A 16300-nucleotide genomic window follows, 5' to 3' on the forward strand; every position below is an offset into this window, starting at 1 on the left:
AAATTATGGTAAGTGGTCTTATTTTGTCTGTCTTACTTTGCTTTTGAAGATGTAGTAATTTAACAAAATGTCGATCTTTATGCTACGCAATGCTATCGCCTTAGTCTGATAGTTCTGTTCATGTCACAGTTTTCCATTACGGCTATGCATTGCATTGTATTCGCCTTTTTTTTTTCTAGAAAGTCTTTATCGATATGGTAATGCAGCACTGTGTTGCCAACTTGACCAGCTGAAATGCTTTGCCTAATGAAAAAAATAACCACATTCCCATCGAGGCATTGTTTATATTAAAGCGATTGTTCTAGAACATGTTCAATAAATCAACCAAGTGAGCCACTGCAAATCACTGCATGAGCGTCGATGGTAAACCATAGCATTCATCTTATTCTTTTCGTACAAAGGTATTCATATTGAATGAAGTAGTTGCAATAAATTTTATCAGTAACATAAAAGTAGGCTACGATTGTAATGAATTTGATAACGGAAGTTGAATGTCAGCCAAAAAGCATCTCAATTATATTGGTATACGTTGACGCTCATGATTTTCAACAACACGTCAACAGACTTGAATGATTATTTTGCGTTAAAAATTCTTTTAAGTTTGTTGTTTCAAAATGATCATGTGTGGTCTATTTATCACACGAACAGAATTCGGCCAATAGGACATAAATTATTTATTAGTCAGATTATTGGTCAGGCTTATAAGTTCCCTCTCGTTTTTTGTCCCAACATTTTGCTCAAAACGGGGGGCTTATACGCCAGTATATATGACACAACTATGCATTTATTGCATAGTTGGTTTGCATATCACAGACTGTACACTCAAAGTAGCCATCACTCTAAACCTGTGTTATTAGCGGAACATACAGGGCTTTTATTCAATTTAGCTTTGGTGACTGCAACGTACCACCAATGTTACATTTAATCAACGGGATGTAACAAAGACACTTTGGTACACAGCAGATGAACGTACAACGCGCTGTATGTGGAATAGATGAGGCTGGGTGTACGAAGATAAATAAATAAAGAGTCTTTTTACCAAAAGGAAATGTGCCATCCGCTATTCTAGTAAACCATATTTTCTGAGAAATATTTAGTCATATTTTTTCGAGAAACAATGCTTCTATGCAATTCAATTTATTACTCATAACTGACAAAAGTGATAATTTGCTAAATCTTGTGGTATATGTGTATATCTATTCAAACAATACGGGGAAGAAATTAACTCTTCAAAAAGAAATTCACTACTTCATGAAGCACAAATTAGAAAAGTTCAATACATATGCTTAAGGTCTAATTTTGCCATGATAAAACTTCATAAATACAAAGCGCAATGCAGTACCATTTTTGTTAAAATTTAACCAGCCTCCCCAATAAATATTTTCTGAGCTCATTAACTGCGCATGTTTGGGATATGGACCATTTAAATTTGGTTCTACGCAGCCATTAAACCACCCACCCGACCTGTTTTTGCTTGCACAATGGCTATGGTCGTTATTATCGTTATCTCTATCTGGTGTACTGAAGCTGTATCCAGATATTGGCCCACTGCTGAAAATACGTCTAAAAGCCTTATTTAAGCCACCTAAATCTAACCAGTAGTTTGTTGCTTTTGGTCCAAGTAAAAGGTTTGCATATTGAACAAACGCCTTCATTTCTTCCCAGTCTTGAAGATCAAATCCCACTTCAGGTGTTAGTATATGTATCGGGCCTAAAGTGTTGGTTGAATAAGCAGTTTGTCTTGACAAGCGATAAATATTTTCCAATCCAAGCCAGTGTTCACTGCTGGGGTTTCCAAAACCCTTAACATAATCGTCCCACCCCCTTTCAAAGTTGAACTCCCCGTTCATTCTTCTTTGTATTGTTGTCCAGCCTTTCTGAGTTGAAACAAGGTCCATATCACAGTAGACATAGGTGAACTGGAATCGTTCCTTGAGCCATATCGGGTAGATACCACTTGACGTTGAACCACTTGCATAGATGCTTGTACATTCTGAACGAAACACATATTATAACTTTGTTTATTGTGCAGAATTATGCTGGTTATACTTTATTTCCATTTTCTTACCTTTTTGTAATGTGGTGTGTAAATAACTAGAGTAATGGTGGTTGTTAAGTCTAGCAAGCTGTTTTGCTTTTTGCTGCTGATTTTGGCAGTTTTGCAGGTTATAAAATTTATTATTTGTCAGATGTTGATTTTTTAAACTTTTAGCAACTCTGTTAACTCGCAGTATTATGTTACCAGCTTGGCTGCCCACTGCTTTGTAATGCCACAAAAAAAAAGGCAACAGAAGCAAGTAGTAATAAAACCAGCTATGCTCTAACCATTTTCTTTTTTGAAGCAACATAGTCATTAAAATTCTAGTCTTATGGTCAACTACTGTATATAACAACTGATATTTTTAATTCCTTTACTGTACATTTCAGGCTTCAGTATGGTTCTTAGAAATGCAAGTGGAACAGTTGTTTATCCAACCACAGAGGAATGTGATAACAACACTGTGTTGCCTGATACTAGGGAGTGGGAAATTTCACTGAAGGAGGGAGAATTTGCATACTTGCAGTTCGATGAATCCTCATTAAAGTAAAAAAGCGTTATGGCAGTTGTTATGTAAATAATAGTGTAAAAGGTTTTGTTTATTTAATGGCAAAACCATAAGAATAAATTTGACATAAATAAACAATGGGTTAAAATTCCAAATCCCATTCACTTATGTATGCTCATTTAACAGCCTGTTTGAATGAACGTCTAACTTTAAATATCTTGCTTATGATATTAAAATGGGCATGTTAAAGTGACTGTACTCGAGACTGGACAGTAAATTTATGGTTACATGTTTTTCACAATTGGAGATACTGTATGTATGTATACTCTTTACAAAATCATGCTATTTGTAATCTGTTTTTTCTTGTCTGATTAGTGTTTATTTTTAATGCAGCTGTTTACATGGAATACTCATAATTAAAAAAAGTAGTGGGAAGCAAAATTCATTCATCTGCGAACCTGATAAACCTGGAAACTACCTTTTTAAAGAAGATTTTGAAATTTCCATGGAAAGATTTACAGTGAATTGCAGTTTGGCCCACATTTCTTTTAGTTATTTTAGATTTGGTAAGTGAAGAGTTGGGAAATTGGCTTGGCGCTTATTTATATTTTAAAGAAGTGCCAAGTTGAATATTAGGAGAAATAACTTTGGTAACTAAATCATATTTGCAATTGCATTGCTTTATATAACATTTTTTAATTTACGTTATAGACTTTCATCTAACAATGAGCAATCGTCACATCCAGCTTGGACAGTCAGTTCAGGTAACGGCAAAACTAACTGGGGCTGACGGTTGGCAAGAACCTTTAAATTGCTCATTGGAGTATGATGGAATGTTTGCTCAAACGCTGATAAGTATGTCAACATCGATCTTTGCAGCAAAGCATTTTTTTCGATATCCTAAAAGTTATTTGATATATGCAAGATGTGGTATTCATGAAGGAAGTGAAGCATTTGAAACACCGAAGACATATCTTTATGCGGAATGCGGCTTATCACATTCAAGTTTACGAGTATTCCACAAAGAACTAAGCCTGGTATACCTGAACCAAGTTGAAATTTTATTTCATCACAGATATTGCTTTCCAATTTCATACTCACTATTGCTGAATGATGTCATTATAGCACAGAACCAAACACAACAAGTTTTTAGCAAAACAAAATTTTTATCACAAGTGTTTGAAGAAGTCAATTTTAATATAAACTCATCGTCGCAACAACTAACTGGATCAGGAATACATGATGTCACTTTATTGTTACAAAACAATATCTCTTCTGTGTTATACCCCACAACAGTTACTTTCAATGAAGAAATCAAAGATTTTAAAGTTACAGTAAAAGAATACGTCGGTTTTCATCCCTATTATTTTATCATCAATGCCACAGTTAGTCACGGGGCACCGATAAATCTTACAATAGAAATTAAATCAGTCAAAAGCAACTTCTCACACTTCAACAATTCTTTATTCTGCCCACGACATTGCCACTCGATGGTGGTAGAGGCAACCTTATTCCTACCAGGAATGTACAAAGTTGAAGCAATAGCTACAAACAGCGTCTCTCTGTCATCATCGTCATTGGCACAATTTGAAGCATTACCACAGATATACAACGTGTATATTTCTTCACTGAAGCCTATCCCTAGCTACAGCAGAAATTACGTCTATGCATTTGTCAGAGGTGACATTGGTGATTACATGATGACGATATACTTACAAGGAAGACCAGAGAACCACAGTTTCACCATCTCCAAGTTGGAATATGATCACAAAGATCTGCCCAGTCTCCCATTTGATGCCAAGTCTTACAAATTGATCAAAGTTGAACGAGTTTTATACCACATTGGAATGCAGCAGGTCACTGGTTTTATCAGAAATTCAAAACAATCATTTCCTTTTGTGGGATGGGTTGACGTGTTGGAGACGCCATCGTGCTTGGAGAATCTGAGAATTCGAGATGGGAATTATCAAGGGGGGTTTGAAAAAGCATTGAAAGTATTTGATTATTTCACCTTCAGCGTGGATTTTAAATGCACGTGCAAGAATATGTCTGAGGTCAGATATAAGTGGTTGGTGTTCCCAGTGGCAACAGACATGGACATGGCAACATATACATATGAAGTTGAATTTGTCAAGGAGTCATTTGAACCAGAACTTATCATCAGAGCCGATACATTGTCACCCGGCTTGTATGTCATAAAGGTTAAAGTTACCAGTGAGAATGTGACAAGCGATGTGTTGGAGGGAAAACTCAAAGATTATACTTTGATCGAAATTCCCAAAAAAAAGCTACATTTTGTGATTTTAGGAGGAAATGTGCTCCAGGCTGGTGAGTCGGTTATTATCAGATTTCTATGTGATTGCATAGGAAATAGATTATTTTCATAATTTTTTTTTATTTTTGACCGCATCGGAGTGTAATTTTAATATATCATGATTTCTCTGCATAGACAACAACATGACCGTCCTAAGATTTGAATCTTCAATTGATTACAATAAATATCATCAACACATCAGCTACAACTGGTTTTGCTCCATCAAGCAAGAAGAGCTTCCGACAAGGATAGTGATGGGGAAAATACAAAGAAAAGGTTTCAAAGCTTTTTTTTTTCAAATATCACTTTGTTCAAAATTTAATTGTTTTTCTCATGTTTAAGATTCCTGCTTTGATTGGCACACTCTCTGGGTGACCAGTGATCATGTGATGGATATTTTCATGAATGAACTCAGACAAAGTGAACATTATTACATCCGATTAATCGTATCTGGACCCCATTATGATGCAACATACGCAGATCAGAAAGTTGTTGTTCAAGCAAGACAAGCCCCGATTGTTCATTTAAAGTGAGCATCGGATGAAATTGCAGCAGACAAAGTAAAAATATTTCATTTAATTTTTCTTTCCATCAAATCGCAGGTGTTGGTCCAACTGTGGGAAGTACTTTTCTCCTCACCTGTCAATCATTCTACAATTGGAATGCGATGACTGTTTACGTCGTAAATGGACTTTGTCACCAAATCCTGGACATCAACTGCCACTGTGTGATGATCAGGAGTTTTGCAAACTAAATGCTTCGTTACTTATTCCATCATCAAATGTCACAGGAACAGGTGAATCCCCTTATATGGTACTAATTCATTCACAAATTTAAACCTGACCTCCATGTGCAGGTTACAATATTCACGGAGAGAACTCCTCAGTGACCATTTTCCTCAATGCTCTATCTTCTCATAGTGGTGGTAGCTGCATTATTTTACCTAGCATGGGAAGTGCGTATACCACCAAGTTTAATGTCACATGTGCTGGTTACATAGAAGGCAAATACCAACTGATGTACAAGTTTTTCCTCCAAGACAAAGGTGAATAAAGTGTCAGGTGGAAATAGAGCAGAATTAATTCTGACAATGTCATAATTACATCTAAACAATAAAAATCCTTTCCAGGCCTTCGATATCTTCTACAATATGGATTTGATCCAGTTCTCTATAACATCATACTTCCACCTGGACGTTCATCTAATGACATCACAATTGTCATAGAAATATGCACTCCCAACCAATCGTGTGTTGAGGAAAATCTCTTCATCACATCGACTGTGGTTGCTAAGGATGATGTCAACGATGATGTAATAAATGAATTGGACGCAGCATTATTAAGTAACAATCTGCAGAAGATTGCTCAGTTTGTTCTCGTCTTATCGTCAACCAACAAACTCAACCAATCAAAGGTCAGTTTGTGACGTATTAACTTTATATTTCTTTTCAAAGTTTTAGATTTGAAAGACAAATACTTGTTTAAACAGAGAAAGGAAATAATTTCCAAAATGGCAGAATATCCCACGTTGTCGTTGGAGTCGGTGAAACAAATTGCCGATGTAATAAGCCTCGTAACAAACAATCCTAAACTTCTAGAACAAACTCAATTGGTAAAGTTTGAAGTTACACAAACTTGCATTTAGAGTCCACATATTTTTCCGTAATATAGACTGAGTAGAAGAAAGTTACTTTGTATTACAGCAAGATGTGCAGGATATCCTGGATCAAGTAGAGAGCTTTGTTCCATTTTCTGCCAGTCGTTATGATGACGTAAACTCCATTGTGAGGTCATGTATGAGTACGACATCACAATTGATGAGACTTGTTCGTTTTTATCCTTTCAAGGTAACCAAGTTAACATTTTCAATAATCTAGCATCTGAGTATTCAGCTAACAACGACTTTTATCGAAGAATGATGAAAATTTGCGAATGAATCGTCTCGGAAAGTTGCTCATGGCCTCATTGACTCCCGGTGAGGAGGCGATATCCTTTGAAACAGAATCTGTCGAAGGAAGAATGCTCAAGTTGAACAATCATGTCACGAGTAAGGAAGAAGTGTTTCAATTTATAAGCCACGTACATCTGATGCACACATATTGTTCACACACATACAGTACACAGTGGTAGCAACGTTCTCATGTGTGAGGTGTAACTCTTCATATAAGTTCCAATTCTTTGATTATGACCACAATGAAATGTTTTCAGATCCTTTCGACGCTAACACCTCATTTGTACAACTTTCTAATTTGCAGTCGCTTATAACTGATGATGTCATCAATGTCGAGGTAATAATTGTGCTTTGTTTAATGCCTCTCATTACATTGCAATGATATTTATATGAATATTTTGTAAAATTTTAGATTTTTCGTTATAACTCAACCTCAGCCAACTTCAGTCCATTTGATCTAAAAGTTGATTCTGTGACGTCAGTCAGCATAACGACAGGTTGGAGGGACGAGCTCCCCATCAGTAAAGAAATAGCAAAGAATCTAAAGTTAGCGTTCAACCTGCCTCAACAGCCCGATAAGAGCAAGATATGGCTGAGGGTTAAAAGTGAATGCGATGGCTCAGCATGCCGTAGCACTGCCATTGGCTCTGCTTTCGTAGATGTTGGTGGAGATTTTAGTGGTGTCAGAGAAGCGACAATTCTCAATATTGTAGTTGGCAATATTGAAGGGCAAATTAGAAAACTAAAAATCTTCTTGTCGCCTTTGAGTTACCAGCGTAGTGTCTCAGAGAGAGAGTTTGATGAGAAAGGTCTGTATGAGTGTCAATGACAGTCTGCAGTGAGATAAACATTTCCATTTTGATTTTGTCGCTTTGACCCACACAAGTGATCAGGAATGCAGGAGTTTGTGGTTTTTGGCATGTTGTCATTATGTTTCAGCCCCCTCCTACAGATGGATTGTAAAATCCCCATCCTTTGGGGCAGTCACTTGCAACATCACTGTGCAAGCGTACCTGGGTCTAGGATATTACCGTGTCGGAACTATTCTATCCACAGTGTTCTCGGTGTATCAGTTACACTGCCTGCATTGGTTGGATGCTTACAATGGTTGGCAGGAAAACCTTTGCAAGGTGAGATATTATACGTTATTATATGACCTATTTTTGTAAAATGTGGATTATTTTTTAATATGAGGAACCAGTAATATCACCTCATGTCATTTACTAGCCTCATGAGGACACGGTGTCCGGCAGGGTGATGTGCAAGTGTGGACACTTTCCCATCACCAGAATAGTCTGGGCTCAGGGCCGAAAAAGAAGCTCAGATGATTTTAAACTCGGGCCATCCCTGTTAGGGTCAAAGTTGTTGGTTTTCCCCAACAAGCTGGACTACAATGAGGTAAGGAAGTTTATGATGTAACAGAAGATTTCACTTTCAAATCATGAAATCATATTTAGATCTCCTCCAACATGTGGCAGCGCTTGCTTGAAAATCCGATTGTCTTCTCCATGTTGTTCGTGCTCTATTCTTTGTATGGACTCGGACTAATATGGGCGAGATCAAAAGACCGGCAAGTGGATGCAGAGGTGAAAATATTTAATATGTCAGGTGGTGAAAAAGATTTGACAGATTAAGTTTGCAAACATCAACGAAACCTTTAATCTTTTGCTTCAACTTTTTAGTATTAAGACAAGCCTGAGGTTCATTTTACATGGTGTCTATTATTGTGTAACTGTGATGGTGTGCTACTGTCGTATGTGAAAGTGATCAATCAAAATTAAACAAAATATTTTCCAGGACTTGTATGTGGAAGTTCCGGACAACAGTCCTTTTGATAAATATCGTTACATCGTGACGATGTTTACCGGAAGTCGACGAAATTCCGGAACTTCTGCGATCGTCTGCCTCCGACTTGTTGGGAAAATGGCCACCAGCAGTGCTCATGTCATTCAGGTATTATGACGTCATAATATATAAAAATGCATTTGATTAAGTGATAATAAATATTTTTTTCTCAGCACCACACAAAGATTTTGAACAGGGGAAGTGTGAAATCGTTCCTTATCACCACGTCAGAGTGTCTTGGAGACATCACTGCGATTCGCTTGTGGCACGATAATGGCGGACACAGCCCAGAGTGGTATGAAGTAGTAACAGCTCAACAGGAAGTGTAGGAATTATTAAATGTAACTTTTACGTTAGGTTCCTCCAGAGGGTTGTGGTAAGAGACCTGGAGAAAAATCATTGCTGGTTCTTCCTCTGCAACCGCTGGTTCAAGCATGTCATAGACCACGTGGTCCCTGCTGCACGCACCAAAGACCTGCACAACACCAGGACATTGTTCCCCTTGAGGTTGGAAAATCACCTCAGAGACAGGTAAAGTTTGAGATAATTTATATCCCACAATTGTACCGGATTATTAACATATAATTCCACAATATTGCAGATATCTTTGGTACGCATTCTATGGAATGCGCCCGTGGCAACGTCACGTGATGGGAAGGATAGAAATGTTATCGTGTTGTCTCATGATAACCTTGATGATCATGCTGACCGCGTTAATGTTCCACGGGAACAACCACGCGCAGCAGGGACTGCTCTTAGTCGTCGGTAATTACACTTTTCAGTGGTGGCACGTGGCTGTCGGTGAGTTCAGTTGACATCGGTTTTGACAGAAATGGTTAAGAATGTTATTTATTAATCCTTGTATTCTTTTGATTTGTAACAAAGGAATAGAGAGTGCTCTATTGTCATCTCCAGCAACGTTTCTCATAACAACAATGTTTCGCCGATCGCAACGGCCACATAAATCATTGCTAACTGACTCCAAAAGTGTCGATGACGAGGAAAGTAATGTAAATGATGAACAAAATCCGGTCTCACATCATCCAAATGTAGCAGATGGAAGCAAAGACGAAAATCTGAAATTGGAACTTTTTCATGAACAACTTCCAGTTGACAATAAAACTCATCTCAGAGTAAAACCTAATCGAGAAACTTGTGTCGTTGAAGTTGCTGAGACTTCACAACATGTTATGGGTGAAGACCGTCGAGTTCATCATCATCAACGCAAAGAAGCAACTGGCAAGATGAATCAAAAAGAAAAACGAAAACTGAAGAAAGAATCTCCCAAGACAGAGCATCATGACAAGAGCAAAATCCACCATAGATTGAAACCTTATGGTAAAAACCGTGCCTTTGAAGTAGCTGGGACTTCACAACAAGTTTTGAATGAAGAGCATCAAGTACATCATCACCGACGCAAAGAATTAAACAAAGAGCTGGATCAAAAAGAAAGACGGAAGCTGAATAAAGAATCTCCCAAGAAACAGCATCGTGCCGAGAGCAAAATCCACCATAAGGAGAGACTAAAGTGGGTGAAAGAACTCCTCCTACGAAAACAACATCGTGGTGAGAGCAAAAGTCATCATGGAGTAAAGCCGCATGGTGAAAACCCTGCCATTGAATTTGCTGGGACTTCACAACAAGTTTTGAGTGAAAAGCATCGAGTACATCATCATCAACGCAAAGAATCGAATGATGAGCTGGATCAAAAAGTGAGACGAAAGCTGAAGAAAGAATCTCCCGAGAAAGATCATTGTGGTGAGAGCAAAATCCTCTCTAAAGTGAAACATAATGGTGAAGCCCCTGCCATTGAAGTTGCTGAAACTTCACGACATGTTTTGAGTGAAGAGCGTCGAGTAAAACATCATCAACGCAAAGAAGCAAGTGATGAGATGGATCATAAACCAAGACAAAAGTTGGTAAAAGAATTTCCCAAGAAACAACATCGTGGCGAAAAAAGTAATCAGGGAGTAAAATCGCATGATGAAAATCCTCCTTTTAAAGTTACTGAGATTTCACGACATGATTTGATTGAAGACCGTAGAGTGTATCATCATCAACGCAAAGAAGCGAATGACAAGATGGATCCGAAAGAGAGAAGAAAGCTGAAAAAAGAATCTCCTAAGAAAGATCATCGTGGCGAGAGGAAAAGTCATCGGGGTGTAAAGCTGCATGGTGAAAGTCCTGCCAACACAGTTGCTCATACTTCACAGCGTGTTTTGAATGAAAAGCATCAGGTAATTCATCATCAAAACAAAGAAACGACTGATGAGCTGGATCAAAAAGAGAGACTAAAGTGGGTGAAAGAACTTCTCCTCCATAAACCACATCATGATGAGAACAAAATTCAACTGGGAGCAAAAGCTCATGGTAAAAACCCTGCCATTGAAGTTGCTGATACTTCACGGCATCTTTTAAGTGAAGACGGTCGAGTTCATCATCATCGACTCAAAAAAACAACTGAAAATATGGATCCGAAAGAGAGAAGAAAGCTGAAGAAAGAATCTCTGAAAAAACAGCGTCGTGGAGAGAGCAAAAATCCGGGTGTAAAGCCGCATGGTGAAACTCCTGCCAACACAGTTGCTCATACTTCACAGCGTGTTTTGAATGAAAAGCATCAGGTAATTCATCATCAAAACAAAGAAATGAATGATGAGCTGGATCAAAAAGAGAGGCTAAAGTGGATGATAGAACTTCTCCTCCATGAAGACCATCATGATGAGAACAAAAGTCATCAGGGAGTAAAACCGCATGGTGAAAATCCTGCCATTGAAGTTGCTGATACTTCACAGCGTCTTTTGAGTGGAAAGCATCAAGTACATCATCATCAACGCAAAGAATTGAATGATGAGCTGGATCAAAAAGAGAGACGAAAGCTGAAGAAAGAATCTCCCAAGAAAGATCATCGTGGTGAGAGCAAAATCTTCTCTAAAGTGAAACATAATGGTGAAGCCCCTGCCATTGAAGTTGCTGATACTTCACGACATGTTTTGAGTGAAGAGCGTCGAGTAAATCATCATCAACGCAAAGAGGCAACAGATGAGCTGGATCAAAAAGAGAGGCTAAAGTGGATGATAGAACTTCTCCTCCATGAAGACCATCATGATGAGAACAAAAGTCATCAGGGAGTAAAACCGCATGGTGAAAATCCTGCCATTGAAGTTGCTGATACTTCACAGCGTCTTTTGAGTGGAAAGCATCAAGTACATCATCATCAACGCAAAGAATTGAATGATGAGCTGGATCAAAAAGAGAGACGAAAGCTGAAGAAAGAATCTCCCAAGAAAGATCATCGTGGTGAGAGCAAAATCTTCTCTAAAGTGAAACATAATGGTGAAGCCCCTGCCATTGAAGTTGCTGATACTTCACGACATGTTTTGAGTGAAGAGCGTCGAGTAAATCATCATCAACGCAAAGAGGCAACAGATGAGATGGATCATAAACCAAGACAAAAGTTGGTAAAAGAATTTCCCAAGAAACAACATCGTGGCGAGAGCAAACGTCATCAGGGAGTAAAACCGCATGGTGAAAACCCTACTTTTGAAGTTGCTGATACTTCACGACATGATTTGATTGAAGACCGTCGAGTGTATCATCATCAACGCAAAGAAACGAATGACAAGATGGATAAAAAAGAGAGAAGAAAGCTGAAGAAAGAGTTTCTTAATAAACACCATCGGGGTGAGAGTCATGATTTTCGCCGGAAGAGTCATCAAACAGGGAAACGTCGCCATAAACATTCCATTATCGTCACTAAAACTGCACGACATGTTTCAAGTGAAGGTCACAGTAAACATGATGCCATCTCCCAGCCTCAACCTTCCAGTGGAAGAGTTAGATTTGAAGAGAAAAGTGCAGATGATTTGAAACCTCCAATGAGGAAAATATTTTTATCATCCATTGTTCGCGACAAAGATCAACCAAGTACATCATCAGCAGCTTTTGTGACATCTTTATCAATGCCACCTAGGTCACCATCTATTGCTATGACATCATCGCAAGAGCCATCTACATCATCATTTGTTGGTATGACATCATCCCAAGTGCCATCGACATCACCATTTGTTGGTATAACAACATCATCCCAAGTGCCATCGACATCATCATTTGTTGGTATGACATCATCCCAAAAGCCACCTACATCATCATTTGTTACTGAGCAAGTGACTCCTTCTGCCAGGTAGTTGTTTACATTAAAATTGTCTTAGTTCATAGATTTAAGTTGTTTGTGTTTCCAGGTCGCACTTAGCTGGTCAGCGGGTGGCACTGTCAGGCACTGGTGCTCATCAAGGGATTGCTTTCGTCGAGAATGATCCCAACTCAGGGGATTCCCGCGTTCTTCCTCACTTCTTCATATACATTGCCTGGATATTACTCGTTGCAACTGTCCTCACATCGACTGTGCTTTGTGTCTTGTATGGAATGTCATATGGCATAGAAACTTGCAAAGAATGGTAAGACATTGACATTGTTGCGTCGTAATGTCAAATGAAGACTACATAATAACAGTTGTTGAAACTTGATTTCCAGGTTGGTTTCTGTATCGGTTGCTTTCCTTCAAAGTGTCATAATTCTGGAGCCTCTAAAAGAAGTCTTGATTGCCTACGTCAAGGTGGTGAATAACCCAAAACTCGATCTACGCGACTGGATTCCACCTTTGCCCCGTTCAGGTTCATTTCACAACTATGATTTAGCACCATTTTGATTCTTTTTGATGACTTATTTTTTTAATAAAGTGACGCCGAGATCTCACAGCGGTGATTGTGACGCAATAAAGAGGAAACAGGACGAGGAGCGATCAAGGAATCGGATTTATCGTCCTCCTTCTCAGCTAAGAATTGAAATCACGCTCCAGGATATCGAGAAAAAAATAAGAACAAAAAGAAAGATAAAAGTGAGTTTCATGGAATAAATTTATGAAGCTGAATATGACGATATATTCTATTGTTACGTCACAGAACATATCGCTTCATCTAATATTTTTGGTGCTCTTGTTTATTGTGACGTTTGGACAAACGGACAGGAATTCGTTTCAATTTGGCAAAACTGTGCAGAATATGTTGTTGGATGGACACAGAAAGGTTGATTATTAGCTCATAATTACATCATTTATGACGTGTTTGTTCCAAATGCCACATTTCATGACAATATGTTCTCAGATGTCGTCGGCTAATGACGTATATAACTGGGTCGAATTTTCATTGGCTGACAAGTTCTCGATTGGTCGCCTGACGCATTTTCCTGACAACCAATTGTTGATTGTGACACCACCAACATTACGTCAGAAGCGAGTAATTAAAGGTTTGTTACCACAAGAATTATATTTTGTTGATAATAATTTATGTGGAAACGCTTTAGACAGATTTTGAATTCTGAAGCTTTCCTTTGCAGGTACGTCTTGTGTTCACAGCGATTCAGCATTCAAATACGGTTTGTCCGACACGAACCAGTGTAAACTTCACTACGAAAATCAGTTCCAAGAAAAGAGGAATCATGGACCCACCTGGTCCAGGCCTCCTACACACGCAACAAAGCCCTCAAATGACGTCTATGAAAGGTAACTATGGCAACGCAGCGGTGCTGAATTTTTGAAAAGTGGGAGTTACTTTACCTAACGTTTATTATTTAATGACGTCACGATGCAGTTGTTGGGAGTATTCGACGGCGAATACGTCATGGTTGAGTAGTTACATCGGTGATCTCGCGCTCTTCTACAATCCAGGCGGTTATTACGTCACAATTTCAAAATTAGCCAACGAAACACGTGACCAAGTTCATTATCTGAGACGCTTCGGCTGGATTGACGGATACACGAGGTTTGTGGAAAGATTTGTTGCAAAATCTTGTCAATTTCACTCAAACTATTTCCTTGAAGGTTCCTCATGCTTGAGACTGTCCTATACAACGTCCCACATCGAATATATTGCGTCACTATGGTCGCCATAGAAATATCAAACAGTGGCAATTATGTCGTCAAACCACAATTGATGTTCATGCGAAGTCACCACGTCGAGTAAGTAGATTATGACCTAACAACGTTGTAAACTGCATGAAGTTATGTCGTCATTTCCTGTGAAGGCGTGCTTGGGACGTGGCGGTCCAGGTTGCCTTATATGGCATTCTTGTCCTGGTGCTGTACCACTTGGTGGAGGTAGCGAGCGGCTTCCTGGAAGAAGGCTTCCGCTTTCTCAAGAACTTGTGGAATGTTCTGCTCTTGTTTATTCTGATGACGTCAACACTGGTGGTGGGGCTTTACCTTAGCAGGTGATGAGTTAGACGTAATCATGAGGTATTTATATGCAAGCAAGGTTTTCATAAATGATGTTATTTTCACACAGAGTGACTTACACGGACCAAGCGTTACAAGCTTACAGGAATAACATGAAATCTTTCCATCTCTACCACATGGCTGCTTTCACAGATTACCTCACAAAATGCCTTTTGTCCATTTGTACTTTCTTCACAATGCTGTACACCGTCAAGGTAAGAATATGACGTCATCAACATCAGTACCCGTCATAAATTCTTATTATGACATCATCATATTCAGGTCATGGAAGGTCATCCAATTTTTGATCTCATGCACGCCACCATACATAGAGCAAAGCTTGAAGTCCTAGGTCTTTCACTCTACATATTTTTCCTCTACATCGCTTTCTGCCATGTTGGTGAGTTAGAAGCTCATGGTTGTCATAATTAATCACAAATTTTATGCGAATCCGAGATTTGATCGAAAATCATCATTTTCAGGGTTGGTGCTTTTTGGAAGAAGCAAAGATTTCAGCAGTGTGAGCAAAGCTATGCAATCTGTGAGTCACACTTCTTCATTATGACGTATCAATTGTTCGTGAAGTAACTCAAGGTCATTTTAGGTTGTAGGCTTTTCCATGGAAGCGTTTACGTCAACAAACCTTCTTCGTGCTTATCCAATCAGAGGAAGCATTTTCCTCCTGTTAATTTTGTTCATCTTCATAAAAATATTCGTGAATTTTTTTGCTGCGGTTTTGGAAAACACCTTCCGAGAGTTGAAGTTGCTCAGACGTGAGCGCTTAACTCGCCAACACCTCATGTCTTTCGGAAGAAAACATATCAGGTATTTTGACGTTATAATCTTCGATTTGTATCCAACGTATAGCTGCTTTATGACATCATGTTTTACAGGACCGTATTCACGATCCGTGACGAAATTTCGGAGAGATTCAAAAAACTACGAAGCAAGAGAAAAGTTGAATAGACTTCTGGGAAATTAGCATTTGTTCATTATATTATTATAACCCAATAAAGTTATTTTGTAAGCATTTGTGTTACCAGTGTGTTCAAGTATTACTGCGGCTACAGCAAATGCTACTGCAACACTAAGCACAACCACCATAACAACAACATATGGATAACATGAGATAGATTAAAGTTCTTGTGTGTTATGAATTTCAAAACAACTAACCTAGAAAATTAAAAGTTAATTTTTCAGTTTCGGTAAAACCTATGCGATCTTTTACAACGCATTTTGCTTCGGAAATTGTCAAATCTAAAATAGTTATGTGAGCCAGTTATATGATCGATACAGTTTCAAGTTGTTTAGTGAAGTCTTCTCTGCTTTGTTTTAATTTCTTTCCCCAGATGATTAGCGTGAGAAATATCTTCTTGA

At 38.5% G+C, this 16300-nt stretch overlaps 2 protein-coding genes and 1 long non-coding RNA gene across 3 annotated transcripts in view; 1 reads left to right on the forward strand and 2 right to left on the reverse strand.

Moving 5' to 3' along the window:
- Positions 1-16300, reverse strand: part of LOC143459932 (uncharacterized) — a 150522-nt gene that overhangs the window by 133930 nt on the left and 292 nt on the right. The gene's annotated exons all lie outside the window — the stretch shown is intronic.
- LOC143458650 (microfibril-associated glycoprotein 4-like) lies at positions 627-2435 on the reverse strand. Its single transcript, XM_076955492.1, has 2 exons — positions 2069-2435; positions 627-1993 (listed from the first exon to the last, which is right to left on the reverse strand). Exons 1-2 carry the CDS (start codon positions 2352-2354, stop codon positions 1287-1289), a joined length of 993 nt encoding a protein of 330 aa, XP_076811607.1. The 5' UTR covers positions 2355-2435; the 3' UTR covers positions 627-1286.
- On the forward strand, positions 2433-15948 carry LOC143458735 (uncharacterized). The gene is made up of 35 exons (XM_076955587.1): positions 2433-2584; positions 2940-3112; positions 3258-4874; positions 4996-5136; positions 5203-5389; positions 5463-5656; positions 5717-5905; positions 5990-6273; positions 6349-6471; positions 6563-6706; positions 6774-6906; positions 7068-7147; positions 7223-7619; positions 7750-7940; positions 8038-8208; positions 8268-8396; positions 8608-8763; positions 8829-8950; positions 9013-9186; positions 9257-9456; positions 9541-12835; positions 12894-13109; positions 13186-13325; positions 13392-13549; positions 13614-13736; positions 13815-13956; positions 14047-14212; positions 14301-14471; positions 14531-14668; positions 14734-14919; positions 14994-15138; positions 15206-15323; positions 15406-15464; positions 15528-15748; positions 15817-15948. Exons 1-35 carry the CDS (start codon positions 2436-2438, stop codon positions 15887-15889), a joined length of 10305 nt encoding a protein of 3434 aa, XP_076811702.1. The 5' UTR covers positions 2433-2435; the 3' UTR covers positions 15890-15948.

Source organism: Clavelina lepadiformis, chromosome 5 (genome assembly GCF_947623445.1).
Source record: "Clavelina lepadiformis chromosome 5, kaClaLepa1.1, whole genome shotgun sequence".
NCBI classification, from domain to species: domain Eukaryota; kingdom Metazoa; phylum Chordata; class Ascidiacea; order Aplousobranchia; family Clavelinidae; genus Clavelina; species Clavelina lepadiformis.

Excerpts from the sequence above, each read along its gene's own strand:
- LOC143458735 (XM_076955587.1), top strand. The coding sequence starts at position 2,436 with ATGGTTCTTAGAAATGCAAGTGGAACAGTTGTTTATCCAACCACAGAG. Across the intron at positions 8,951-9,012 it reads GGCGGACACAGCCCAGAGTG|GTTCCTCCAGAGGGTTGTGG; the intron begins GTATGAAGTAGT and ends CTTTTACGTTAG. Across the intron at positions 12,836-12,893 it reads CAAGTGACTCCTTCTGCCAG|GTCGCACTTAGCTGGTCAGC; the intron begins GTAGTTGTTTAC and ends TTGTGTTTCCAG.
- LOC143458650 (XM_076955492.1), bottom strand. The coding sequence starts at position 2,354 with ATGACTATGTTGCTTCAAAAAAGAAAATGGTTAGAGCATAGCTGGTTT. Across the intron at positions 1,994-2,068 it reads ACACACCACATTACAAAAAG|AATGTACAAGCATCTATGCA; the intron begins GTAAGAAAATGG and ends TGTTTCGTTCAG.